We start from the raw sequence: 27,118 nt of genomic DNA on the forward strand, positions 1-27,118 counted from the left end.
GTTTGAGATGAGAGGACCACACTTACCTTTGCCTCTGGAGCTGCTGGCCTTGCTGGAAACTAAAGTCTTGTACTGGTGCTGAGAATTGTAAAGGCAGTAGCAAGTGCTGTTGGCTGGAGCAGAGGTGCTTCCTGTGGCAGGTAGACTGCTAATATTTCATGCTCTTTCTGCTGTGGATGTCTCAGCAATAGATTCTTGCCAGTGAAGCTAATTCCAGCGTCTATTAAGGAGAGATCAGGAGAAGGGTCTTTTTTGTTGTTGTTGTTCTTTCTTTCTTTCAGTGCCTAGTATCCTACAGAGAGCTGCACACAGGAGTGAAAAGACCTACAAACATTAAAAATTAATTCTGAAGTTATAGGTGGCTTTTCAAAATAGATGAATTGATGAGAAGAAGGAAAATACTTCTTGTATGGCCTCAGAATCCTGTCAGATTTTTAGGAAACAACAGCAAAGCTTCAGAATTTTTATACATGGAAGCCTACCAGCATAACTGTATAAAATGTTTCACGTGCAGCTTGAATATCTCCACTGTAATTTGAAGGTGCTAATTTAGGTGATCACAGTTAGGGGTATGCCATATGTTTGAAATTTTAAAGTGGACAACTTCTTGAAAGTTTCAGCGTATTACTTGGCATTCTGAACTAGTATAGGCTGCCCTGAGAAGTGCACTGTAAATGGTGGAGAAAGTGCAGTATATTTAATTAAAGCAGGGTTTAACTCTTGCAGATGGTTTTGAAGGATCGCTAAAAAGCGCACAGTTGTAATAACACAGTTTTAAAGCAATTATATCAATAGGGTAGTATACCACAAAAGGTCATTTCGTCAGAAGTTTCTGATCAATCAAACTGATTGTTGTAATACCCTATTTGCACATTATTTCCTGTATGTCTTGGTAACCTTTTTAAAGGAGATGCATTAGGCGGTGCATTCAAGCATTTATAGCTGGTGTCCTCCGTAAGCTCCTAGTAAATTGTTTATCAATAAGAATTGTCTAATTTGGTTTTTAATGAGGTAACTCTTAGTTTGGGAATCTCGTCGTGTTTTGTAGTGCTCTGGCTTCTGATAAAAGTCTTTATGCTTGGGGGACAATGGGAGAGAGGGAGAAGACAGTGCTTTAAATGGCTGTGCCGACTGAAATCTCAGAATGTCATGAATCTGACTGGAGTTCTCAATTGCGTTAAAGCTGTGTCTTCATTTTCCTTCCTACTTCAAATCATACAGCATGCTCGTGAGCTAGGAAATCAGTCAAGAAGATGTGTGCTAGCTACAGGAATGACCTAAGAGATCTCTGACTAGGAAAGTAACTGGTGTCAGGCCTTCGGCTTATTCTTCAGCTGCTTGTCTTTTAGTTACATCCCAGGATTTACGTCCCTAGTGAAATTTTAATGCTTTCTTTAGAATAGCATTTTTCCAATTTGTTCTATCCACTCTTTCCCCGTATGAGGTTAATTAGGTTGGAGGCATTGGTGAGACCGAGAGGATAAATGAATTGTAGGTGAGGAATGGAAAAGGACGTAAAACCACTCAAGGCAGAAGGGCATTACGTTCCTGTGGACAGCCAGACTGTGCCAGACCTTAAAGGTCCCTGTGGGAGACGGCCCATCAGGACAGCTGAGGCAATTTTGCACTGGATGCTGAAAGAAACAGTTGTGGCAAAGGTGGATGTCCTCCTCTTGAATGAACGGGGACAGCCATCCATGGGTCAGCCTCTTCTTGAGCGTGAGTGACTTTTAAAAGCAGGTGAGCATATAAACCACAATAGCTTTTGCTGTGCTGCTTGTCTTAGGCCCCTACCTGGGAGGTAAAACATTCTTAGAGCAATAAAGTCAACGTGTTTATACAGCCTTACAGTGCTTACGCTGCTCTGTAAATCAAGAAGGCACAACCTGCTATACCTCAAAGAATGCAACACGTGTAACAGGTGCCCGGCTGCGTCTTTGCAGGCCCCCTGAAACTGCTGTGTGAGCTGCATGTGGCTCTTGAGCCGTGGATTGTCCTCCTGTGCATGTGTAAGAGCATGAGGGAGGTGTGAAAAAACCAACAGTGAGGAGGGGGAGAAGTAAATTAGGGGAGAGATAGCAAGAAGGGAGCAGAGGGAGATAAAGGCAGAGGTAGAAATGGAGGGAGAAGGCAGAAGGGGGAGAGCAAAGCAAGTAAGCAAGCAAAAAGCGGTAGGAAAGTTCAAAAATCCTTTGAAACTCAGTAGCAAGCAAGTAGACTAATGTTAAAGTTAGTAAGTTACAGGTGTATTTGTTGAAGGCCCTGTGAACCTCCATTTCCCGAAGGAGCACACTCTGCTTTTGTACCTACTGGCAGAGAAGCATGGTCAGAGCTGCTGTTTGCTAGATCCTGTAATGCTAGAACCGGGGATATTCACAGAAACTGCTATGGGTTTGTTTCAAAACAGGTGACCAGGCCTTCTGCACAGTGGAGTTATGGAATCTGTTGCCGCGGGAGGTTGTGGAGGCAGGTAGCATCAGCACACTCAAAACTGGGCTCCGCAAATTCACGGCCAACAGGTTCGTAAATGGCCGTAAAGAGAGAAGCCGGGGAGCGCCTTCAGCACCCCAGGGCAGGGGCTGTGGGTGCTGTGGGAGTACAAGGGGAGGGCACTGGAGGCAGGGGCCACAATTGCATATTCTAAGTAGCATCTGCTCTTACCACTCTAGGATACTGAACTAGATGACCACCAAATAGTCTTTTTACTTTCTACATGGAGCACCCACAAAATCCTCAGTTTCTGTTCTCCTGCCCTCCTTCCCACATCCCAGTGTCCCTCATCCCAGTCTGCTAACTTTAGCCGCATAAAATGTTTAACTTCTGCCCTTTATGGAAAGGTCCCTGCCTCTCTTCTTTTTACACTTAGCCTTTTAAAGCGAGCCCTTGTTTCCTGTCACTCAGGCACTTCTCCTTGCTTTTGTGAAGGGTTAACCTTCATGCGTTAGACTTGCTGAATTTAGACTGTAAAATTTTCAGGTCAAAGGACTTCTTTTATTTTTGTCAGTGTTTGCAAAGTGGTATGTAAATTTCCAGCTACGTTTAAATGTTCTTTAATAATAGAATAGGTCTAGTCCTTGGGCTCGTAGATGTCTCCCTGTTCCCTCTTCCCCTCCAAATTAAGTTCTGCTTATGTTGTGACGTTGCCTTTTTTTTCTTTCTTTCTTTCCTTTCCTTATCTGATCGAGGCAAATAAGCGAGTTGTTTTATTCAGCAGCTATTGTATTATCTCAAATACGTGACTTGGTTATTTTCTGGTTTTATGCACATCCAGGTTAACACAGCTGTTACGTTGTGATACTGCTATGTTGTGGCAAGATGATGGGTTTTGAGATGTATCAGTGTTGTGTTTTGGTTTGGTTTTCCTGTTTTGGTTTGATTTTGTTTTTCCTGGATAGTAGCAGAAATAATGAAAGTGCCCAACAGCTAATCCCTTTCTTTGCTGTCTTTGTGCTCCTACTTCACCTTCCACCTCAATAACTGGAAAGACTGTAACTATTTGTTAGGGAAATATTAGTTAAATTGCAGAGCTATTACGTGTACTGAGACATTCCAATTCCAAGTACTTAGTATTCAGTGTGTGTACTTAACTTCTAATGACTATAAATACTCTGTTACATTTGAGGTTTTGTAATGTATCAGGTATGTCTTGTAGATAATTTTTTTCCACAGCAAATGCAAATTTTCTAGCCCATAGATGGTTCAAGCTGTGCTTTGTACATTGCTTTATGAGGATTTTTTGCTCTGCTTTTCGCAGCAGAGTCTTCTTTATGAGTAGATGTAAAGTTCAGACAAATAATTTAGCATTGAGACTGCTCAGGTACGTGTTTCATTGCAGTGGTAAGTGTCAGAGACCTGGCAGTTTAGGGCATCTTTAATAACTGGTACTGGGTTTTGTCAGGGAAGTCTGAAAAATGAGGTTTGGGTGGTGGAGCCTTTGCCTGGTAACGCTTTGCAGTGGGGATGCAGTACACTGGCAGGGTCCAGATAGAAGCTGGAATAAAGGGCTGAGGGCAAGCGGGGACGTGCTGTGTTTCTCACGGCTGGCTGAACAGCTGGGTGGGATTTGTTAGTGGTTCACAGCTTGGCTCAAAGAGAGATAAGGAAGCACTGATTGGGGTCTGGATCTGGGAAGGAGAACTGTGTGTTAGCTAGTGAAGCCTCTTCATTTGCAGCGATCTTCATTGACTTAGAACGAATGGGATAGGGAAGGGCAGAGCTCAAGTTAGTGGCTAAACTACGGCACACAAGGGGCGACTGAAAATATGGGATGGGGTTAGATGTGGCCCTTAGGAGCAGAGAGCAAAAGGGAGAAACTGCATTTTGCCAGGTCCCTTTCCAGTAGTAAACCTGCCAGTCTCTTGCACAAATTCTCAGCTCCCTCTGTGCTCGTCTCCCGGGCTTTGTCTTCGCTGCAAACTAACATGCACCAAGTCACTCCAATGGCCCGAGTTCTGCAGAAGAGAGCTGGTGTGCCTGTTCTGCACCGTGGAGCTTCCCCACTTCCCCTCTTTCTGCACACCATCACAGGCTTGTAAGGAGCTGTGCTGGTGCCTTCCTGCCTCCTTGCCCTGCCGAGCTGAGCAGGCTCTGGACCGTTCTCCTTCCTGTGGTCACACCGATCCTTCTGCAGTGAGCCATAGCGTCTGGCAAACTCTGCAGCCCGCATCTGCGGGGAAACAAAGAGGCAAGGTTCTCCTGTTGGCAGAAATAAAATGTTTATGAGGAATTTAAAAAAAAAAAATTGACAAAACCTTTCTTGTGTTATTAATTTACTTACAAATGAAGTCGCACTGATCATCTGAAATACTGAATGTGTATATAGATTATTTTTTTCAATTGTTTAAATATTCACATCATGAATCAAAGGGAAGGAGGACTGTCTTTTTAAAGTAGTTGGGGTTATCCCAATTGACAATTTGAGTGCAAGGTATGCATAAGAATTGGCATTTATTATCATTCTTTATGTGGTACTCTTTGGTCATTGGAAAAGTGTATTTTATTATCGTAGAAGGGTTGTAGTCAAAAGGATGCTTTGAGGTTCTTCACTTTGGGGTTGTGAGGACATCTGGAAAGTACGGTAGGTGAGCCTGTGTGTACACACAGTTGTGTACACCAAGCAAATGCAGTGTTCTTCGGTCACTGTTTTGTCAATCGTTCACTCATGTGCACATTAAATGCCCTATCTAGAAGTCATCTGTTTACTGTTTTAGTAAATGCTTTATTTTCCGAGAGAGAATCTCATTTTCTGAATGTTAAAATAGTAGTGAAACCGTGATGTTTGCTTAGGTTGGTTTTCCCGAAAGATAATGTGTCATATCCTACTGACACCCTAGGTCAAGGGCTAAATTTCAGCCCTTGCTGAAGCTAGCAAATGAACTGTGTCCAGAAACAAGTGCTTTTGTGTGTCTCTATGTTCATGTTAATAGAGTTCAAGGTCACCAGAAGAGCTGTGCGTTTTAATTTAAGTCTTATTTACCCATTCTTTCTTAAAGTGTCAAACTCTTCACTGAACTACTTGAGCACCTGACTGTTTCATGTACATCCAGTGATTTTCTTTTTCTCAGCTGGTTATATGCAAGGAGGGTAATCATTATTTATTTAATTAATTATTCCTCATTTCTTAATTACGCTGAGGCAGCTGGGTGGAAGAGTGCACCTTGCTTTTGGTTTCTGGAGGAAAGATTTCTTTTTTTGTTTAATGTGCTGTTATTACATAGGGTTGTTCTCTGTTAGGGATTATATGATATGCAGTGATTCTCTCTTCCAAGGGGTCATGTGTGTGATCTCTGGTCAGTAGAGAAAAGCTCACACTTTTGACCTTTACGTCTCTTTGGGCCCATTAGCTCTTGGACATAGTGGTGCTTCTAAAATTGCTTAATTGTTCCAAAGAGATCATTTGTGCTTACTCTGTTATTGCCATTTGATGCTCTCTCTATACACCCTGCCAAAAAACACGGTATATTACATTTTAATTGTTATGTAAAGCAGCCGTAAAACAAACCATGTGGTTGTGCAAGTGTATTTGAAATCTTTGCTATTGGCTACTTCTGTTTTTCCCCTTTATGTCTCTGACTTCTACATTTATAGTTTTGCCACCACAGGGAGCTAATGAAAAGCAAACATATAGGCTGTTTGTTTAAAAATAATAAAAATAATGCCACGCTCAAATTCATGTGGCTTACTTACTTGTATTTATTACACTGTTCCACAGTGTAAGAAAAGCTGTTCTGGGTTATGAGGGAAGGGTGAGGGCAGGGATTGCTTTTTGTCTCTGTGCATTAGTTTGACTGTTATGGTTCTCTGATTTTTAGGGAACTTAAATAATTGTAGAGTGAATGAGCATATAGCAAACAAAGGAAAAAGATAAACGCATGTGCAGTAAGACATTGATCTAGAAGAGGGAAGGTCTGTTTTTTTCCTAATACTTGCATGCCTGTAGGGGATCAGTCCTGTGTGCATCCTTAGCACCCTCGCTGGATTATGAAAGGTTATTTATTTTGTGTGTTCAGGTTTCTCTTTGCAATTTAGTACTTAGTACTGAAGAAAACAAGGGCTTAAGTTCCCTTATTTTATTTATTTTTACTCTTTCTGTACCTCTTCTGGTGGTTGTAGGAGTAGAACCGCATGTCTCAGGAGTGAAATTATTAAATGCATATATTTATTAAGGGTCTGACTTTCAACATTAGCTGTTTACAGTAAGAGTACTTGTGGAGATGATGAGTCTCTTGATCATTCTTAGCCCTAATGGGAGAAGTGTTTAACAACAGCACATCAGCCACTGGGCAGCCTCTCTTACAACTCTTCATCTATCTCGGTCACAAGTGCTGAGATATTTTTAATGGATAGATTTTCTTAGTTTAGGGTGTTCTTCTGCTTTAATTGGAGCTTGCATAGCTTAGATGCTGCTTTCCACTGTTCAGAAAAATATCTGAACTCGATTGCCTTCCTCCTATACTGTGTGTGCTGGGGACGCATGCAGGCTTGTTGGGGGTGGGCTCTGCTTGGATTTAAGGAACAGAAACAAACTGTAAAGATGAAAAGATGCTTAGGAGAGGGAATGTGTGTTTGGATTTTGCCAGCAGTTCAGGAGGAAGCCTTAACAAGTAACGAAGGCTCTAAATAGTGCCTTGCTCTACCTCAGTGTGTGTTTTGCAGGTGAATTGTTCAAGAAGAATGAGAACGTATTATAGGTGCCAGGTTTCAATTTTGAAATAAGTGAAGTACCTTTTAGCTTATTTTTGTTTTGCAAAACACCCCTTCCAAATGATCAGTGCTGCATTATTTTGTAGCAAAAATAACTTGCTAAAGTGATGACAGAATTCTAGATCTGCTGTTACGGAAGACTGTTTAGGAGCATGTGTGAATCTAAGCAAAGGGGCAGAAGTGGACTAATTCTCTTTTATCAGTCCTAAGGGGCTTGCACTTTGGCTGTGCTGTTACTGTGGCAGATGCTGTTCACTTCAGTTGATGTTGAAGTGAGTTAGTACATCTATGGGGACGTACAGATTTTGTGTATAAACATGCAAATGTGTACGCATACACATGGACATACACCCCTATTTTATATATGAAATATTATGTGTGTATGATAGAAACTGTACCTTTATCACTCAAGTTTGTTTGAAGATGCATGACATTTCTAGAAAGCTCGATTTTAGTGTCATCACACTTGATTAGAACGCCTCATTTTGTATTTCAGTCACTTGGGTTTCCTTACTTTCCAGCAAGTAAGAACTAATTGAGCTCTTGTGCCCTTGACTAATCAGAGCAGGCTGATGGCTTTCCCTCAATCTTTGCAAGGTTTTGACTTGGAAAAGTGAACTTCTGAACTGCGGAAGGTCACTTTGTTTCATGAACTGTTTCATTGTCCAAAGTAAACCCTTAAAATAATCCCAGTGATGTGTACTGTCAACAAGAGTTCCTCTGTTCCAGAAATTTGTTTTCAAGTCCTGAAAACTGGTCATGTATAGCTAATGCCTTCTCACATGTAACTTATGTGTATTAATGATGCTGGTGGAAAGATCAAGGATCCCAGGATACAGTAAAATGAAGCACTGTGATGTAAATGTCTTTTTTCTCCTCAAGTAGCATATTATTTCCCTAAACATAAAACTAGATTATTCAAAATGAAGAGTTTGTAGTCCTCAGTTAAGTAGCATGACTTAAAAGGACTGTGATCATGGTGCCTAAGATATATTGGTTTTGTATTTGTCCTTTTGAATTACTATTGTGATTTTCACTACCTCACCTGAGAGAGTTTCAGCCAAAATAGTGCAAATATGCATAGAACTTGCTTGAATGATGCTTGGGAGGTGGGTAGTATTTCCTACAGAAACTGCCAGACTTATCAAATAATTTATTTTCCTGCATTCTGTGAATTTACTTGGTGCCCGTTTGCTTGCAGCAGTGTCTCAGTCATTGGCAGGTGAAGGAAGTCAGAATCATGCCCTGTCAGCTGTGCTGCAGGCTGGCACTGGTTTGGAGGGTGGGTAACCTTTGTATTTAGGGATCTGTCCTATAGCCTAGGTAATGGAGAGCTCTGGAGCTTTTTCTGAGTTGTCCTTTTCTGTCCTGCAATAACTAAATCAAGCAGGATTTCTGCTGAAATTATAACCAATGTCGTCAGGTTGTAACCCTGTGACATCCCTCCAAAGTCTCCTTCCATTGCTTTTGTAAGTTGAACGTGTCTCTGTGGAGATCCCTGCTTTATGAGACATTTTGGTTGAAGCCATGCTTGTATTTGGTGCAGTTTTCACCCTGATAATAGCAGTTATATGCAAATATAGAGGAAGTTTCCAGAAATGTCTCCACAGACTCTGGCATTGATCCCTTTTAAACCGTTCATCCGTGACGCTGATGATGGCATTTGAAACTTGCTTGTGCTCACAGAGTAAGCAGGAATTGTTGGCTGTAGCTGCTTCTACAATGAAGTTTAAAATAGCATGCTGAATATATGCGATATCAGAGGTTTGGGTAACATTATACGATAGGTTCTCTTTCTTTGATATCGTCCCTTTCCCTCCTGGCATCTTCAGGACACACACTATATTTCGTTTGGTTAAAGTCTGTGAATTTTATTCTTCAAATATAGGTGTACTAGCATTGACCAGGGGACCATTTTTTCTAATGCTTGTAGCTGTTTTCTGTTGTTCTCTCATAAACCTCTTGCTCAAAATTCATGAAGTTTGAGTTTCTTTACATCCTTCACTTGTTCATCTTTCTCTGATTCTGCTAGTAGACAGCCAAGTTTACTTTGTCTGGAAGAACATAGCCAGGATGAAATACTTCAGTCCTTTATGTAACTGGTAACTTCATGCAGCACTGAATACTCGCGTCGAGAAGAAACTAAATTGGAAACAACTGTTTTGTTTTTCTCATAATATAAGAACAAAGAGATATATTCTATTGAAATCAAAGGTGGCAAATACAAGAGTAATAAAAGGAAGATATCGTATGGATTTTATACTTCTAATTAGACTATGGAACTTACTATCACAGGAAATTATTGAGGCAAAGAACATAACAGGATTTGAAAAAAGAAATGGGCAGGCATGTGGCGGTCATGAGTAGTCAAAGTAACTCTTATTAGTTATGATGATTCTGGAGCAATATTAAGCCAGGCAAGTTAGACTTGAGATGTATTGGAAAGGCATGTTTTTCTTGTGTTCCTTTGGATTAGGCTTGCTTGCCTACAGATTAAAATGTACTTGAATTCTGCACCTTGCACAGAAATCATTTTGTCCGATCCGGGCTTGTACATAAGCAAGCATTTTTCTCCCTCCCTTCTTCCACATACACACGTACACACCTGTCTTGTATCTCTTCAGATATTTTCTTTGTCCCTTTCCGTATCCCTTTTCCGCGTCCCTTTCCATATCCGCTCACCCGAGAAATGACCACTTTGCATTATGTCTGATCAGGTTGCGAGGGAATGCCTACGGAAATGACCTATAAAACGAAGAGCAGAATCCAAACACTTATGAATGATTAATACCTACACAGAGCAAGAGCCACAAAGTTGATTAAACTTAAGTATGCTGTGATGAGTGAAATCACTATTTTTGTAAAGGAAGCAACGATGGTAGCAGGCTTTTTACCATGTCTTGGCTTTTTATAAGTGGCACTTTAAATTATGGTATTAATTCCACAAAGTGGAAAAATATCAGGAGTGAAGTGATAAATATGTTAAAAGGTTTGACTATTGTAGTTGACATTTATGCCTGCAAATCTCAGCAGGGCTTTAAACCATACAGTTCCTACACATTGGGGCTAGGAAGGAGGAATATCTGCTTGATATAGAGAAGGTTGTTTTTTTGTTTTTTGTTTTTTTTTTTTCCTTTTCCATTGGTAATATCACAAGGAAAAGAAAAGAAAAGGTAGTTGTACAGAAAAGCAGTAGGAACAACAACTAGAAATCCCTAGGCATTAGCCAAAATATTCAGATTCTCTTTGGGAGTTTAGGAAAGGCAATTGGAATAAATCACCTGGCTTTAAAGTAGAAAGAACCTTGAAAATGTCTCCTGTAGAGGCATTCAGCTCTTTTTGCAGAGCTTGTATGCATTCCTTTGTAACATTCTGCTGTTCTGTAATTACCTAAAAACCATGGTTGGATTAATGACAGAAGCAAAGCTTGTTGCTTGTATCAAAAATGCTCAGCATCAGTTGGTAAAACTCTTGGAGTTTTTTCTTCCATAAAAGAAATACAATATTATGTCTTTTTTACAGAATTCAGGAACAGCAAAGATGCTTCCAAAAGTGTTCTTTGCTGACAGTAAACGTGAGGAAGAGGAATGGCATAATGCGTAACTGGGCTAAGTGTGATGAAGCAAACCTGCGATCAGAGTGCTCTGCAGCAATCTGCCCTTTGCAGTCACTTGTCTTTTCCACGTTCCCAAAATTGATTCCTTTGTCCTGCACTGCATATGAATTTGTTCTGCTGAATTTGATGGGAGTTTTGCCATTGACTTCATCTAGCCCAGACTTCTATAAAAGCTCTGGCTTCTGGAAAGGGACAATACAAATGTATTTGCAGACAAGGATAGATACTTAACAACATGTGCTCTGCTGCAAGCTTCTTACTTTGGAAGCAGGGAAGAAACTTATTCTTTACTGACGTAGTGCTCGTTAAGGGTACACCTACAGTGGAAAGTGTTCCCATTTTGGAAAAAGAAAAGGGCAATAAGTATTTCTGGCATGTGAATGAGAAAAAAATCTTAATATAGATGTGTACAAAGTAATGTTGGACAGCATTAAACAAAATTTGATGGACAAGAAGTATCTCAAAAGGAATACTGGAGAAATAGGTGCCTTTTAGAGAGGGAGGTGGAGGAGTTATGTGGAGGTACAGGGATTATTTCAGAAGGTAGAGCAAATATTTATTTTCCTTATTTTTATTCTCTAGAGAAAATAGATAGGAAACTCACTTTCCTCTATCTTCTAATACAAGAACAAAGGCATATGGAATGAGGTTAAAAGATAGATAAATCTAATTTAAAAATCAGAACAGAATTAGACACATGGGTTCCATGCTGCATTGCACTGCTGAAGCCAGGAATTTAGCAAGCTTCAAAAAGACTCGTCGTTTTCTATGGAGGTTGGAACCAGACACAATTACCCAGCTTGTTCATAATATTTCAGAAGAGAATCACAGCTGCTTGTGTTTGAGGTTCGACCCGTTACCAGTGAGTGTGCTGCTAAGGCAGGGAAAGCAGATGAGCTGGAGGGAGAAGTCGGATGCTCATCTCTGCCCCATTTGACACTGGAAACCAGTGAGACGGGCTGTGGGAACAGGTGGGCTTCAGTCCTCATCCAGCCTGGCAATTCCTATGTTCCTTTTGATAAGCTAGTAGAAAAATAACATTCTGTGACAAAATTTGCATTTGACTTGTGATCAAAACCTTTTCAGTAATGCAGCTTTTATTATACTAATGGGAGGACCAAGCTTTATTTTAGTATTGTTTAGAAGCTTACCAGGAAAAACTGTTTACAAACAGTTTCTTTGTAAATCATGTTATAAAATGTTTCTGCACTATGAAACATATTTTGATATATATATATATATATATATATAATGTGACACATATGTGAGGGGTGCGTGTGTGTGTGACAAAAGCACCTTTAAGAGTAATTTCCTGTGCTGGTTTTGTCAAATTAATATCCATATCAAAGAAATGAGTTTTAAAGCTGACAACCAGTGCATACATACTTTGGTGCCTTACTCCAGTATTTAATCTTAAGGTTGACTTCGCCTGATCATCTTTCATGTTTGTCGTATAATTAACTCATGGGTTGCAAGTAGCATGTGTGACACCTAGTTTTATATATTTATACAGAGTGAATTAAAAAAACTAATATTAGTATTGGTGTTCTCTTAATGATGCTGCCATTTGGGTGTTTAACATTTACTAATGATTGTGTGTGTGTGATCTGTCTCACATTTCTGAGACAAGCTCAGAAGAGAACTACTTTCAGCTAGTCTGCCATAATTGGAAAGAGTTGTCTCATCGTAACTTTTAACTACATTTGATTAAAAGCCCAATATAAAAGTTTATTAAAGATCTATTTTAATGATGGGAGTGTCAGCTGCCTTTGGAATTTGTCCATTCTTGCTTCTTTATTAAGAAGACTTTATTAAGATTTTCTGAACTGAGATCTTGACGTAGAAACTTAAATGAAGAGATGTTTCTTCCTTATTTATCTTGAAAGTTTGGATGGGATTACCTAAACTAGCTAAGGAATTTTGTAGCGTAACGTAAATACTGTAAATGTATGTACATCATAAACATATTGCAGTTGGAACATCTTTATTTCACTAAAGGGAATAAAATGCCTTTTAGTGAGAAAATCAAAGTGAATGAAGCTGTAGCAACTGGAAACAAATCATTTTCCTTTGTTCTTGCTCTGCATTTCCTTACCTTCATACTAAAAGCCAAACAAACAACAAAAACAAAACAAAAAAAATGTGATTTGTAGCAAATGATAGATTTATTTCTGTTCTGTTGATATGCATGTAAAATTACATCAAGCATGGGTATTAAGGCTGTCAGTTCTTCCAGGTGCTTTGCCATACTACTGTATAATACTATGCCTGTGTCATACTTTTGCCTAATTGTAAGTAATGTACTCAGTTTTTCTTTACAAAACAAATAGTGCTCAATTAGGTGCAAATGATACATTTACCTCGGTGTCAGTTCTGAGTTCTGTAGGCATGCCTCTGCATTTTGCTTGCCTTTGGTGTGTGTGGAAATAGCTACAGCGTAACAACACTGATACACAACTCTCAGCAAGTACAAAGAATTCTTTTCTGATCTTTTCACCGTTTCTTTACGGTGTTACTTGTAACAGCAGTCAGGCTAAAAGGTTAGAAAACGTGAACTGCTGTCTCTAAACAGCTTTACGTGAATGTGAGGGGTGCTTTTCTTCTTGGACTTGTATGACACATAACAATCCCACATCAGAATTACTACAAATTGTTAATACTATCCAATAAAGAAAAGTGTTTTTTTTTTTACCGATGTCACTTAATATCTTTCTCTGAACTTTTTAGGTTGCTTAGGAAGTTCACCAGAACATACTCCTGAAGCACTATTTAACACCAGCGTTTTCAGTGTAAGGTTAGCGTGACCTTTTTTCATGGCAGCGAAAGGTTAAAGCTTAAACTACGAATGTGAGCTCTCAGCTGCCGGATCCCGAGTCGTGTGGGCCCAGCAGCGGCGAGGAGGAGAACCCCGGAGCCTCTAGTGCTGCCTGGCACGTCCCGTCCCTATTGCCTGCCTGCTGGGCGCCTCTGCCAGCACATCGCCCTGCTGTCCCAGGGGCTGTTCCAGCTTCTGAGGGTGCTGCCAGGGCTCCTGTCTTTGGTGGAAGCTGGGGAGTTGCAGATACCTGTGCTGGCTTTGGTGGGCGTGTACGTGGCGTGCTTTTACAGAAGGTGTAAGTGGTGTAATGTAAGTAAGTGGAAGCTCTTATTGCTTGGCACTTCATTGCCTTCCGTGTTTCCTTACATTCATGAGACAGTTCCAGTCAAAAATGTGATGAAGTGAAGGCCTTGTGAGGGTCAATAGCCCAACATGAGAGTTTGTCACGGCTGGCGTTTTTGTGCTGGAGGCAAGTTACTTAACTTAACGCCAAGCAGGGTTCTGGGGAAAGAGGTGGAGGACTTGAGCTGCCTCTGCAAGTTAAGGCCTGAAAGTTGGCCCCAACACTGTATTCACTATTTAAAAGCACTGTTTCGTCCTCATGTGGCACCCAATGTAGATTAAGCTTAATATTCCTAATACTTGGAAAACAACAAAATAAATAAAACTTCGGAAGGCCATCACAAATGCCTATTCAGGCTGTCTTTATGCATGTGAAAATCCTATCCAAAAAAAATCAAAAGCCTGGTTTTGTTTTTAAATCCCTTGAAATATACCTTTTATTTCAGGCTTTCGCCCTCAAAGGCAGCTTCAAAATAATATTTACACATGTTACTGCTACAATAAATGCTGATTAGCTGCTGTGACCTGGTGTGTGTTTGGAACTGTTAACGAGACCAACCTGCAGTGACATATAAACAATTTTTGGTGGCTGCTCTGTAATTGACTGGCAGCTGTGCTATATTAAAGTGTAGGTAGACCTGTTTTACTTAAAAAATAGTAAACTCGCGTCTCGGATCTCTCAATTTCTAGTCTGTGCATGTTAATTTAAACTCGAAGGCAAAGCTGTCATGACTTCTGCTAAGCAACTTTGTTAGTAGTTTACAGCTGTAAAAATCAAATAAATGGTTTGGGTAGTGCAGTGTAATTGATAGTATTTTGTTGTGGCTTTGAGAAAGAGTAAGCAAATATTTTTCTTATTTTTTTCTATTGTATTGGGTGGTTGATTCAATTTCGCTGTTGCCATCTGCAGTGAAGTAGGCTAATCCAAATGCAGTGATCTCTATTTGTTCGGTGAATGACACGAACTGAAGTGAATGTAAGGAGTTTTGTGTAGATAAAGGAGAAGGGCAAGACATCCAGATGAGATTTTTCTTCCTGGGTTTCATGTATCACTAAAATGCATCCTTCAAAACATACTTCAGTTAGCACCATAATGTTATCAGTATCAGCATTGGTATGTCGATTGGAAGCAATATACTGATGTGAAGCCAAGATCACGCGATGACCTGGTTCTCGAGTTAAGTAACGTTGACTCTACCTACCCCTCATCTAATGGAGAAGAGATTGTGTTGCTGTTGATAGATTTGTTTTAATTTGTAGCGTGTTTTTTGGGCAAGTTGCTTGGCATAGGGGTAGGACAGACAGATCAGTTTTGGAGCATGTGGTACATGGGTAGACTTTTTTTTTCCTCCTTAGCCAACATTCTCTTGATAATTAAAAATTGCATATAAACTAGCAATCTCAAAGTACTGCATTCTCTGTTCTAAGTGAAGGTTTCAACAGAATTGCTGTATTCTGGTACAGGAGAGATGGTAGTGTATCTCTAGTCTGACAACGCATTGTTTGGCCTCTTTCAAATAACTCGTTTCCTCTCCATGGAAATATGAAAGCTAGCTCGAGGAGACAGTTGGGTGAAGCCACAGGAACCGTGTCCTTATTAGCTTGAGGAAGTTAGAGTCTCTTGTCTGCTTTCAATTTTCAGCATAGCAGGGGCTTCTTGCCAAGCGTTGCACATCATCTTTAACTTTCTGGGGCCAGTTTTTCCAAGCTGGTTTGTAGCTGCCGTTGCCCTCTCAATCTAAGCTATTTAGCATGTGTTTCTTGATCTACAGAATTACGAGTTATAATGAAATCTGTTGTGCAAACTGATGATGATAAACTCCACGGTAACCAGTCTACTATGTTATCTCAATGCTGGCTAGGCAAACCTAGGAAATAGGTGGAATCCTTTTTTTTCTTTAAAAGACAAGTAACTTCTTAAGAGAGCAAAGCCTCCAGATTGTGTTGGTCCAAACAAAGTCATTAACTTCGCAGTTTTTCAATTGGTGTACTACAGGATGCCTAAATATTTATGCTGTGCAGTTTTGTGTTTGTTTGTTTTTTGTTTTATTTAATCTGTTCCCACACTGATACAGATAGGTCAGGAGATGGACGTGGAGGACAGAGACACGGGTTTAGGTTCCAACTCAATTCTGGCACGGCAGGTTGATTGTGGTGAGTTTCCACTTCTGTAGCAGATAAAGCATGACATTTAGGGGAGAGTCCTGTGATCATCTTAACCTGGCACAGTTCAGGCTGCTTCTGGAGGGAGGTGATGGGGACGTGCACGCACGCTTGAACTGTTCTTGTTTTCAGAAAGAGTGGTTTCTTCTCCATTTCTGTAAGAACCTGCTAAATCCCAATAAGTACCAGGAGGAAGCAGAGCTTTTGTTTCGTCGCTTGAGGGGTACACCAGATTTGAGTTTAGTGACACAAGAACCTTGGTATTTATTAATAATGATGATTCTCTTTTATTGTTTTTAAATACAGAACTGTCAGTTTGATGCTGGGCAACCACTTTAAGAGTATGTTTGCTTTACCAAATAGGTTTGCTAGTTATATTTCTATATCAACTACCAAAAACTTGTTGGAATGTGAGGAGGCCCCAAGTAGATGGTGTACTTGCAAAAATGCTGCATTTCTGAAACTGCCTACTTTTGCTTCCCAATTGTAAATTACGCATCTGTTCCATAAACACTAAATTTGGAAATGAGGTCTGATGATATGGAGGAATTTCTGTCCCCATGTTGGCAGCTAATAGACTAGTTGACAAATGGCAGGAAGGAAACTGTTGTAAAAATAACACAAGGTTAAGTTGGCAGAGCACAGTTTCTACCATCACATCTTCTTGTCATTTTAAATAAGCTTTTGCTAATTGTTAGGCGAGTCAGATTCTCTTCTACTCTTTCCCAATTTGTTTTATTTTTTCTTGTGCAGGGCTTTATCTAATGGGAGATACAAGGTCAAATACAAGCCAGTACATTTTAGTTTTGTTTTTCTTTTTTTGGTCAAGGTGCCAGTGTATACCTATGAGGAGAAAACAGCTTTGCATTCAGTGAAAATTATCTCATTGACTTTTAGCAGTTTGGTATTTTCCCTATTTGCGTACTGTACACAGTAATGCTGCAGACTTACAAAAGCAGTCAGCCTCTCTGTAGTCATGTTGGACACTCTGAAAATGTTCCCATGTGTAGTGGGACAAACTTCCAGTGCTTTGAGACAGAGAAGCTAGGAAGAGGCCAGTGCGAAGGAAAAAGGAAGCTCTTGAGAATTGAGCAGGCTGGATTTATTTTCAGTTTTGGAACCAATGCTAAATGGATTAATTTCGCTTGAACATTTTTATGAGGACTTGCTTCTAAATTGAAGTGATTATTGTTAAACTAAATAGAGCTGCAGCACACTCCTGAGAATATCGTAAGTCTCCTCCTGACCTCCCTGTTAACTGCGATTTTATTTTAAATCTTTGAAGCCTGGTTTAAAAAACAAACTTTGCAGAAAAATTATTCAATTATTCAGTTATTTTCATGAAGTAGTTTAGTAACTTTTTAGCAGTAATATTTTGCAGAGACTGAAACATTTCAGTTGAAGGTCCTAAGGCTGCAAGTATTCCTGGGCATTTCTCTTCCTGCTGTAATCGAAAAGAGGGAGATCTTGGCAGGGATCAGTCTGTCTTGGTTGTTGTGTGATCTTGTTGCCAAGTTTGTTTTTGTTTTGTGTTTAATATAAACAGGAAAACCTACTCTTTTTTTTATCCAAAGAAATCCCCTTGAAACAGTTTTCCTTGAAGTCTCATAGATCCCTGCCTAACACCTTATCAGCTCCGTTATCGGAGCTATTTAGTTATTTAGCTCCGTTTTTAACCTCATAAGAGTGTAATTCGCTGCACAGTTTATCCTCCAATTTAAGCTTTGTGCAAATTATGTGCAATTTTTCAACCCCCCTCCCCAGCTTTACATTAGCCTGATACTTAAGGGAAAAGCTTTCCCAGATGCTAAAACAGAAACGTTGTGCGTGCTCTTTTCTGTTGGAAATGTGCTGGGATTTGTAAGGCACTTACTTTTGTGCAATAATATTGTGACTGCCATTTTAAATTCAAGACAGGGAATACAGTAACTTCAATGAAATACAACAAAAATAATATTATTTACTGCTTGGTACTTGAAAAACATGCCCTTGAACATGCCTTAGAAGGAGAATTAAGTTTTGTTATCACAGTTTTATAGGTTGGATCGGTGTTGCTGTAGAATGCTCCACCTTTGCTCATTTACCTCTCCTTTCCTTCATTCACTGCCTTCTTGTGTTTTAATTGCAACCAGCCACAACTTTTTTCCCCCTAACTCCTTTTTCTCCATGTCTCTCATTGAGCTCGTAGGCATCTCACCTATGGTCAATCCATCATTTTCTGCTGATCTTAATAGAGAGGAGCAGCTTGGCTGTGTGCAATAACAGTGGGCAAAAATATCACTGTGATTCACGCAGTCACGTGGTAATTTGGTATGTTACCATTCATTATCCATGGTTGCCCAGGAGGAGTTTTGTTGTGATATTTTTTCCTCTCCCTTTTGTTTCATTTCTTTGACTAAAAATGGAGGTAGAAGAATTGTATCTCAGTTTGAAATATGACAATTATTGCCAAAAAAAGGCAATTAAATGGATGGCCCAGGGTACCCTTTTAACTACTTCTGTCTTCTTTAGTCAGATTTCTTCCTAATAACTTTGTGATGTTTTAATGTTGACTTTATAATGAAAAACCTCCATAAGTTGCATACAAGTGTCTTTGGATTTTGCATTGTAGCATGCTTAGAATAGTGGGGTCCTTTCTGTGAATGGAGTGTCTCCATGCTATAGTAATAAAAATAATAATGATAATACATTTTAGTAGATAAAGCACGTGTAAGAAGTGACAATTTATTACCAAAGTTACGTGTCTGCATTAATGCAAAGTTTTTGTAGTACTGTTTTGGCTGAAGGATTAGCTGTTTACTTGTTTGCTTTTAATGTTGTTCTTTGGCATTCCCAATTTCAACACAGATTGGTTAAGCATCCATAGAGCAAAATTTCTTTGAATGAGGGATTTTGTAAGTGTATGTTTTGCATTGGCTACACGAGACTAGCTGCCCTGCTTCCTTCTGGGACCCTGTGTCTGCCTCCCCTGCAGATCCAAGGCTTCTGCAATCCCTGCTCTGGTTTCTGCCTAACAATGTAGATTTGCAATCCCAGCATGGACCCTTGTGGTGGACTTCCAGGAAGGGCAATTTTCCAGTGAGGGTAGAAATGTGCTGGATTAGGAGGGAAAATCAAGGAGCACCAGAACTTTGTGTAAGAATGTCGTGCTTCCTCCCATAAGCTACCCAGACAAGATTTCTAACACGTTTTGGGCTTGCATATTCAAGAAGAAGGGAAAAAAGAAAAAGACCTTCCAACAGTCAACTAAATATTTCCTAAAGCTGTCCAGTAAGGTGATGAACATGTGACCATTGAGATGCACTTCCACGTTCAATCATTCACTGCTGCTTAGCTACCAAATAAAACAGCCAAAACCAAATAAAATGTTGCTTTTGGTTAGTACTGGAGCAGCTTTATGTTGGGGATCACTACGTTCTCTGCCATGTTGGAAGCCCTATGTGCTGTTAGCATATTTTTTGTTTTCTCATTTGAGCTAAGTCCATTGGAAAAGGTCATGCTGACAGGGTTTTTGGAAATTATATTTATTTTCCACAAGTGTGCAACTTCAGAACAGCTTAGCTACTTGCATCAGACTCTTCCTGTTCAGGGCAAAATAACCTCAAAAATAGAATCTAGGGATACAGAGTAGCTGGAGCATGAGTTCATGGGTTTGTTGCTTGTGGTTTTAACTGAAACCTGTAGTTTTTCATTAGCTGTTATTTACTTCAGCATACCATGAAATTGTACTTCTCATCATCCTGATGAAAGGCCATCTCTGGCATTTAAAACTACTTGGTTAAATTAGTTTCCTTAGAAAAGGAATATACCCTTCTTTGATATATTGGGGTATTAGCCTAGTGTCCGTAGCATTGCCTGATTTTGATTCATCTTTCACTGCAGTGATCTGCTATTGCGTGCTGTGTTTCAAAGAAGAGGAACTGGAGTACTCACTGGAGTGCATTTTTGCTAGAGGAAAAGGTTATGTTATCGTTTGGTCAGCTCCTAGAAAGGACTAGGTAGTTTCCAAAAATTGATGTAAACAGCAGGCTCTTTCTGAGTCACTTCTTCCTGGGACTTTCCAGGAGAATGTCAGCGGTGTGTTCCCGGAGATTTTCGTACATTAGCAATATGTGGTGAGCACCAGAAAATCCTGCTTTCCCTCCGTGCCATAGGCATACTTGGGGTGGTTGCCCAGGGATGCCTGAGCAGAGGGAAGAGTTTGTGTGCACAAAATACCCTGTAATGAGGGCTAGAGGTGGAGTTTTTATAAGGCCTACTTAACACAAAAAAAAAAAGAGGCTGGTTGTTCTTGCAGACTACCCTATCTGTCACTTCAGCCTTTTCGGAACATGAAAAGTAGACGTGTGTCTTCTTGGAAACGATCTCTGAGGCAGAGCCCTCCATTTACAATTGCTGTTCTCCCTCTCTAGCACAAGGCATCCAAGTATACAGCCTTCTTAGCTATCTTCTGCTTCCTAGCCTCTGCTGTGGGCATTTCTAATTTACCTGCTTGGTTTTTACATTGAGAAAGGGCATGGCACCTGCCAGCAAAGGGAGGCAGAGCACGATGAGGTTTTTCCAAAGTGACACGAGGTTTGTTGGGACTTTGCCCAGGCAGGACTTTGGATTTGGTCTCATGTGTGCCTAGAGTTTCTCTCTGCCTTGCGTTTATAGGCAGTGTTTAGTTAGACTGCTGCTTCTAGACTTGGAAAGTTAGTCCTTGACCAAACACTACCTTTGCACTGGCCGGTTTCCTATGGGCATTAGTGTTGTAACATTGCCAGAGGACAAGCTCGCAGCAACTTGGGAATGATCAGGAACGGTGAATGCAGTGCCACTTCGCCGAGTGTATCACTGTTTTTCCGGGGACGAGAGATGTCCACTTGCACTCTGTAACATATGCCACAAGATACTATAATGATGGCTTGGTGGCATTATCTTTTTTTCAAGTTTTCTTTTGCATGCCATTATTTGGTCCGCATTACTAGACTTCCTTTCATTTATTTCTTTGAAAGTAAAGAGGTGGTGGGCTGTTGAGTTTAACACAGAGTTGTTGCTTGCATACTCGTCTTGCAGTGGAAGTAATTTCTATTTAATTGGTTAAAATTGTCTTCCCAGTGGTCATGCATTGGACAGCTTCAAAACGTTGCATTAGCAGATCTAGACACTTAATTTGAGCAGCGGTAACACACATCAGGGAACGTGGCAGCTGTGCCTGCGAGCGCTCTATCTCTGCATCAATGGATTTCTTTTTGAAGCAGATAATTGCAAGGATTTTAAACAAAGAATGTAATCTTTAACCTTTGACAGTTTTTATATCTCCACAAAAAGTTAATGTCACTGCACTTAGGCTATAGTCCAGTATCGTCACATTTCTATTAAGACTAGGTCGTCTTGAGCTGCTTGATATTACCTAATCCCAATTTAAACGCAAGCAGTAGCGCACTCAGAAGCTGACTTGCATCTCCCTCTTTCAGTCTTTCCTTTATAAGAAATCAATGTTAAAGGAAAAATTGGACATCTACAGCTATTTCACTGTGTTAATTGAATTATGAAAAGCTAAAAGGTAAGCTTAGTACATCACTGTTAAAGCCTACTGATGTCTTACAAAGATGTTGCACTCTTTTAATAGGGAGGTCTAGCAGTATATTACTTGCATGCAGTGATAGCTCTAATTGGAAACCTAATAGGATAGAAGAGATTTCTAAGACTATTACAAATAATAATATATATATATATATATTTTACATCTGTGGGATTCCTTTTATTGACAGTCCTTTGGGTTGAAGCTGGGAATAAAACACAAAACTGTTGAAATATTTCTTATTGGTTCAGAGGGCTGTATTCAGTGCTAATCACACATCACATTTCTTGAATGCTGAAGTGCTCCCAGTTGGCAGCTTTTGTGATATAAATTCCAACAGCAAATTGGTGCTAACAAAGCTCAAGTACCTGCTCGGTTCAGTAGCTCCATCTTTAGGGAGGGAGGGGAGGATGATCGCTGGTGCAACTTGGAGCAATGACTGCATGTCAGCAGGTTGCTAATACATACATAAAGAGGTGAATCCTCAGAGTGGAGGCTAAGGGTGCCCAAGGGAGTCCTTTTCAGTAAGTTTTCACAGTTAAGCTGGTGTCTTTCAAGAGGCAGAGCTTCCTGTCGAAACGTGGTGCTATTCCAGCCTATTGCACAAGTGGTAGCTGGAGAGCACTGAGTGCCCAAATATATAGACCTGCACAGGACGGGGACAAGTCATTAAGGTGGAGCAGGATGCCAGGAGCATTCAGGATGGAATGGCTTTTACTTTAATTTAGTACGGGTCTTGAGCTGCGCGAGGTTTTGTGCTCCAGTGAGAGAAATCTTTCCCCATTGGATGGCACATCACTTTGCAGAGATCCTGTCTACCTTTATTGCATTCTTACGTGCTTTCCCTCTACTGGAAGCACGCTTTTAGTCATAGTTTCATTATTGTTGAACCAATTGGCATCAAAGTGCTGTGAATTTTTATCTGTTTAATCTGGAAATAAAATTTTAGAGAGGTTTGATAATAGAACTAACTTCCTTTCTCTCCTCTGATCTGACAAGAACATGTTCACCAGTACTGCAAAAAGCAAGAAAAAAAGCATATCTCTGATCCCTGTTGTTATGTTGAAAATTTGTTTTTGTAATCATATGTCTATTTGTACCACTGTTACTAGCACCTAGCAATTACTCTGGTTCCTTTCACATTAATCAAATGCATATCATCGTGTATATATTCAGTTTATTCGATTGCCTTCCCTCTTAAGCAGTGTTGCTCCATGATTGTTATAATATGAAAAGAGCTTTTTTCTTTTTTTTTAATCATTCTGCCTTTTATTAGCCTTGTTAAAAGAACATGGAGAGAAAAGCAAGGCTGATTTTGTTGTACTAGGGATGTAAAATCCGTGCCCTTACAGAAAAAGGAGAGGAGAGATTTCTGAAGTCATAGTGCATCTGCAACAGAAAAAGCTGTGTCAGCACCTCCCTTTATGCAAAGGGAGTTTTCAGCTCTAGCATCTAACATAAAATACTACCACAGCAGCACAGAAAGAAAGAGGTAGCAATGGAGTCCTAAACCATTGATGGCTTTATAGGTTGAGCTGTACTTAGAAATACTCAGTGACATATGGCACACTACAGAATACAGGTGTCTGAGGATTTCAGTAAAACTAATTTTTCAGCAAGCAGGCGTTTGTGTTCTGCAGCACCTTTTGTACTGCTCTTTGTGAGTTGCTGATAGGTTAGGGAGAATCTAGAATTAGACAAAACTGATTTGAGAAAGCAGTGTTTTAATTTGATGTAGTGATTTTAATTCCCCCTCACAAAAGGGGGATGTAATGCAATGTTGATGGGACGAGTTCATGTGGTTTCATTTTAGAAGTCAGTGTAGCAAAATGATGCAAGTGTAGAAAATTCTGACATGTAAGAGTATCATCATATATTTGGCTTCAATAATTATACAATGAGCCATGGTTTAGGAATAATACAGGAAGATATTTTAATCTTGAAGAACACACATGTTTAATAGAATCAACGTAAGTCCTTGATTTATTTAGTATGGTCTTTGATGTGGTGCAGTTATATCAAGGCTGAGCTGGAGCAGTCATTTCTGAAATACAGTGGGAATTTGTTCTTTGAAACTTAGGTTTTCTGTTGCTTTGAGACTGTGTAGCTTCTTTAGGGGGAGTTCTGGGCAGTGCTGGTTTATAAATGTCAAGTGAGTGAAGCTGAAAAACCCCACCTCTAATTTCTGAGCTTTGCTAAGAAGTCTGAAACACTGATAGACCAGATAAGATTTCTGAGGTTCTGGAAGCATTCAATCTACTTTTAATCTCTATCTTTACTCCAGGTGGTGTATGAAGTGTGGCATTGAAAACATTTTCCATATCATACTTTGTGAGTGCAAGAGGTCAAATTTATTTTAACTGTGGTAATATTCTTAAAACATTTGTGGTTTTGTTTTGGTTTTTTGTTTTATTTCTTAGCGCTGGCCCCAAAGGTGATAACATCTATGAATGGAGATCAACCATTCTAGGACCTCCAGGCTCCGTCTACGAGGGAGGGGTTTTCTTCCTTGATATCACCTTTACACCAGAATATCCTTTCAAGCCTCCAAAGGTAAGAGACCTGTAATTGACATCTTATGTTATGAACGCTCAACAAACTGTCCAGTAACAGGCAGTGTTAATGGAATGCAGCCCATTTGAAAGCCAGTCTTCTTTAAGACCGAACTTAAGCTCACTTCAGATATTACACTGGTTTCTGTTAGCTAATGTTAATGGCTTTTCCAATCCACTTGATCACTACTTTAGACCTTGTTTTCTTTTTCCCTGTTTCTGTTTATAAGGGATCCTAAGCAATTAGCATCAGCATCAGGACAGGTCTGGGGAACTGAAAAGTAAATAAACTTGGGGAGAGGGAAAAAAATACAAGTACTTGTTTCTCAAAGCACTCAGTTACCGTAGGCATTACGGGTTTGTGTGTTTTGGCCACTGAAGTAGTATATGACTTTTTCCATTTTGTTGGGTACTTGTGTTGCTCGCTCACTTGTACAGTAACAAACTTTTTCTGTAGGTGTGTTATATTTGTGAAGCTCTTAGGTGCCAACATTGTTGTGTTCTAATGCTTCAAGGCAAATACCAGTGCAAGTGAATGTTATCTTGTGGTTCACATACTTGGCCAGAGGAAGAGTGTTGGATTACAAGAGGTAGTTGTGTATACACTTCATGTTTGCCTCGTATCTGAAAGCATTTATGTGCATGTTTAACTTTCTACTTAAAAGTAGTTGCAGCGATAAGGCAAACACCAATGACTGCCCCATCTTCAAAGACTTCAGTCTATTGTGCAGTAGAAGGGACTTGCGGCCATACTTCAGGCCATCAGTCCATCTCAGTGGAGACCGTGCTGCTTGGTCATAGCAGCCAAATTAATACAAGCTTCCCAAATGAGGGGAACAAAATGTTTGTCTGTTCTTGATGGCATAACTACAGGGTTTCTAGTAGTATCAACAGGACCTTAAATCCCACCCCTAAGTTAAGGCTCTGATTCACAAACAGCATGGTCTACCTTGGGACATCACTAGTAATTTTTCTTCTGGACGCCTGTCCATCATTCTTTGGACTCTCTGACAGCACAGGTACTTCTCTTGTGTCTTGTGTTAAAGTTGAACTCAGTTCAGAATAGTTTTTTACTATTTTAGTTTTAATTAGTTTGCATTAGATAATTTAGTCCAGCCAACTATGTGCAATATCTCGTGTAATGAGCCCAGTAAGCATTTGAAGAGGGAGCTTTTACCTCCCCATGTACGGTTCGCAATATCATTGCTTCCTGCACTACAAGTCAGAAGCCTGATGCTTTAACAGACCTTACAGTAACTACCAATGGTATTGAGACAGCCCTAAGTGTGAAGTTCCCTGACACAAAACCAAAGTTACAGTTTTGTCATCCCAGCTCAGCCCTGCTTTCTGTTCTGGGCCTCTGACAGGGATCTCTTTGCCTTTATTTTTGGATCTAAACACCCACCCAGTTGAAAAAAGGGTAGGATCAAAACAAAACAAAAAACAATAACAAGAACAGGCATTGCTTACTGAGGCCTTAAAAGACTAGTTTAATGGAGATTCATTATATTGTAGCAGAGTTGCATTTAAATAGAGTCTTTCATCTATCAGGGTCCAAACTGGTTTACAAACCACATACATGTATGCAAATAAAATACACATCGCTTTGAGATGTGATGTAGCAGAAAGCATAGCAGTAGTCTAAGAATGTACTCGTGCTACTTGAGTATTTCAAGTTTAAAGGAAAAATCTTTTCTTTACTGAGAAACATGGATTCTTAAGGCATCTCCTGTGTTATTTAACACTAGCATGGGTGTTAATGATAATGTGGAAAATATAATCATCGTATTGCTCCTGCTTCCTTCCTACTAATTTGTTGATTTCACATTGCCCAGCTGATTGCTGTAATTGATAAATACTGCTTGTGGGTCATTTGGAAGTGGTGGGACTAAGGTGATTACCACAGGCTTCCTATATTTTTGTCTTTAGGACAAGAGGTGAAGAAATAGTTGAAACGAAACGCGGTATATCATTTTGATGACAGAACACTAGTAGAGTAGTAGAATTGTCAAAGGCTATTTCAAAAGCCTTGACCTTCGAAAAGACTAAGCTGTCTAGAGTGAAAGGACTAGTTCACTTTGAGTCTTCCTTCCCCGGTAAGCCTTGAAAGAGAGGTGGAAGAAAACCTCTACTGCCTCATTGAGTGCTCTCTAATTCTTACAAGTCCCTTCTGTGGGCAGCCCATAACAAAATGCATTTCATAATTTGAAATTCAAGTCTCAGCAAAGGATTTACCTTTTTAAATAAAGTAAGAAGAAACTGGTCATCCTGGCAGGCTGTCAATCCCATAGGAATTGGAGTAAGAGAATGTGTTGAGGCATAGCCAGTATTGACAAACGTCACGTGCTTGACAAGCATCCTAGAGATGTGTGTTGAAGGATATACAGGTGCAGCCTTCAAGGACTGACTGCAGCTCCAACTGAGGGTTTGATTCAGTATGCTAGAGAATCTGTTGGAGCAAACTTCTGGGGAAGGATGTTGCCACAGGAAAGCCAGAGGGCCCGTGCCAGAAGTGATACAGACATATTCTGGGAAGGATAGAGAGAACTGCACTACTGTACTTGAGGCTGGAGAAATTAAAGGTCTTAAAATTTGACTTGGAAATGCATTGCACAGCAGAAGGAACTTCAGTGGGAGAAATCCTGAGACAGGGATGAATATTCTCTCCCTTGTCCTAACAATGTATAATGGAGTTCGTTTACATTTATTAAGCATTCCGTACAACACTTTGAAGATGTTAGCGTTAATCTCTTCTCTGCTTTTATGTTTTTGCATCTTATGTGGTATTCTGGTTTTGCCTTTATGTTTCAGATAGCAATTGATTTGGGCACATGCTGGGTGGGCCTGACTTCAGGAGA

General features: G+C 40.0%; 1 protein-coding gene across 1 annotated transcript in view; it reads left to right on the plus strand.

Moving 5' to 3' along the window:
- LOC308189578 (ubiquitin-conjugating enzyme E2 E1-like) overlaps positions 1 to 27,118 on the plus strand; it is a 44,502-nt gene that overhangs the window by 12,223 nt on the left and 5,161 nt on the right. The window contains 1 exon segment of the mRNA XM_080579734.1: positions 24,129 to 24,261. Coding sequence (XP_080435860.1) covers positions 24,129 to 24,261 — 133 coding nt within the window.

Source organism: Anser brachyrhynchus (genome assembly GCF_964034855.1).
Source record: "Anser brachyrhynchus genome assembly, chromosome: 2".
Classification (NCBI taxonomy): Eukaryota; Metazoa; Chordata; class Aves; order Anseriformes; family Anatidae; genus Anser; species Anser brachyrhynchus.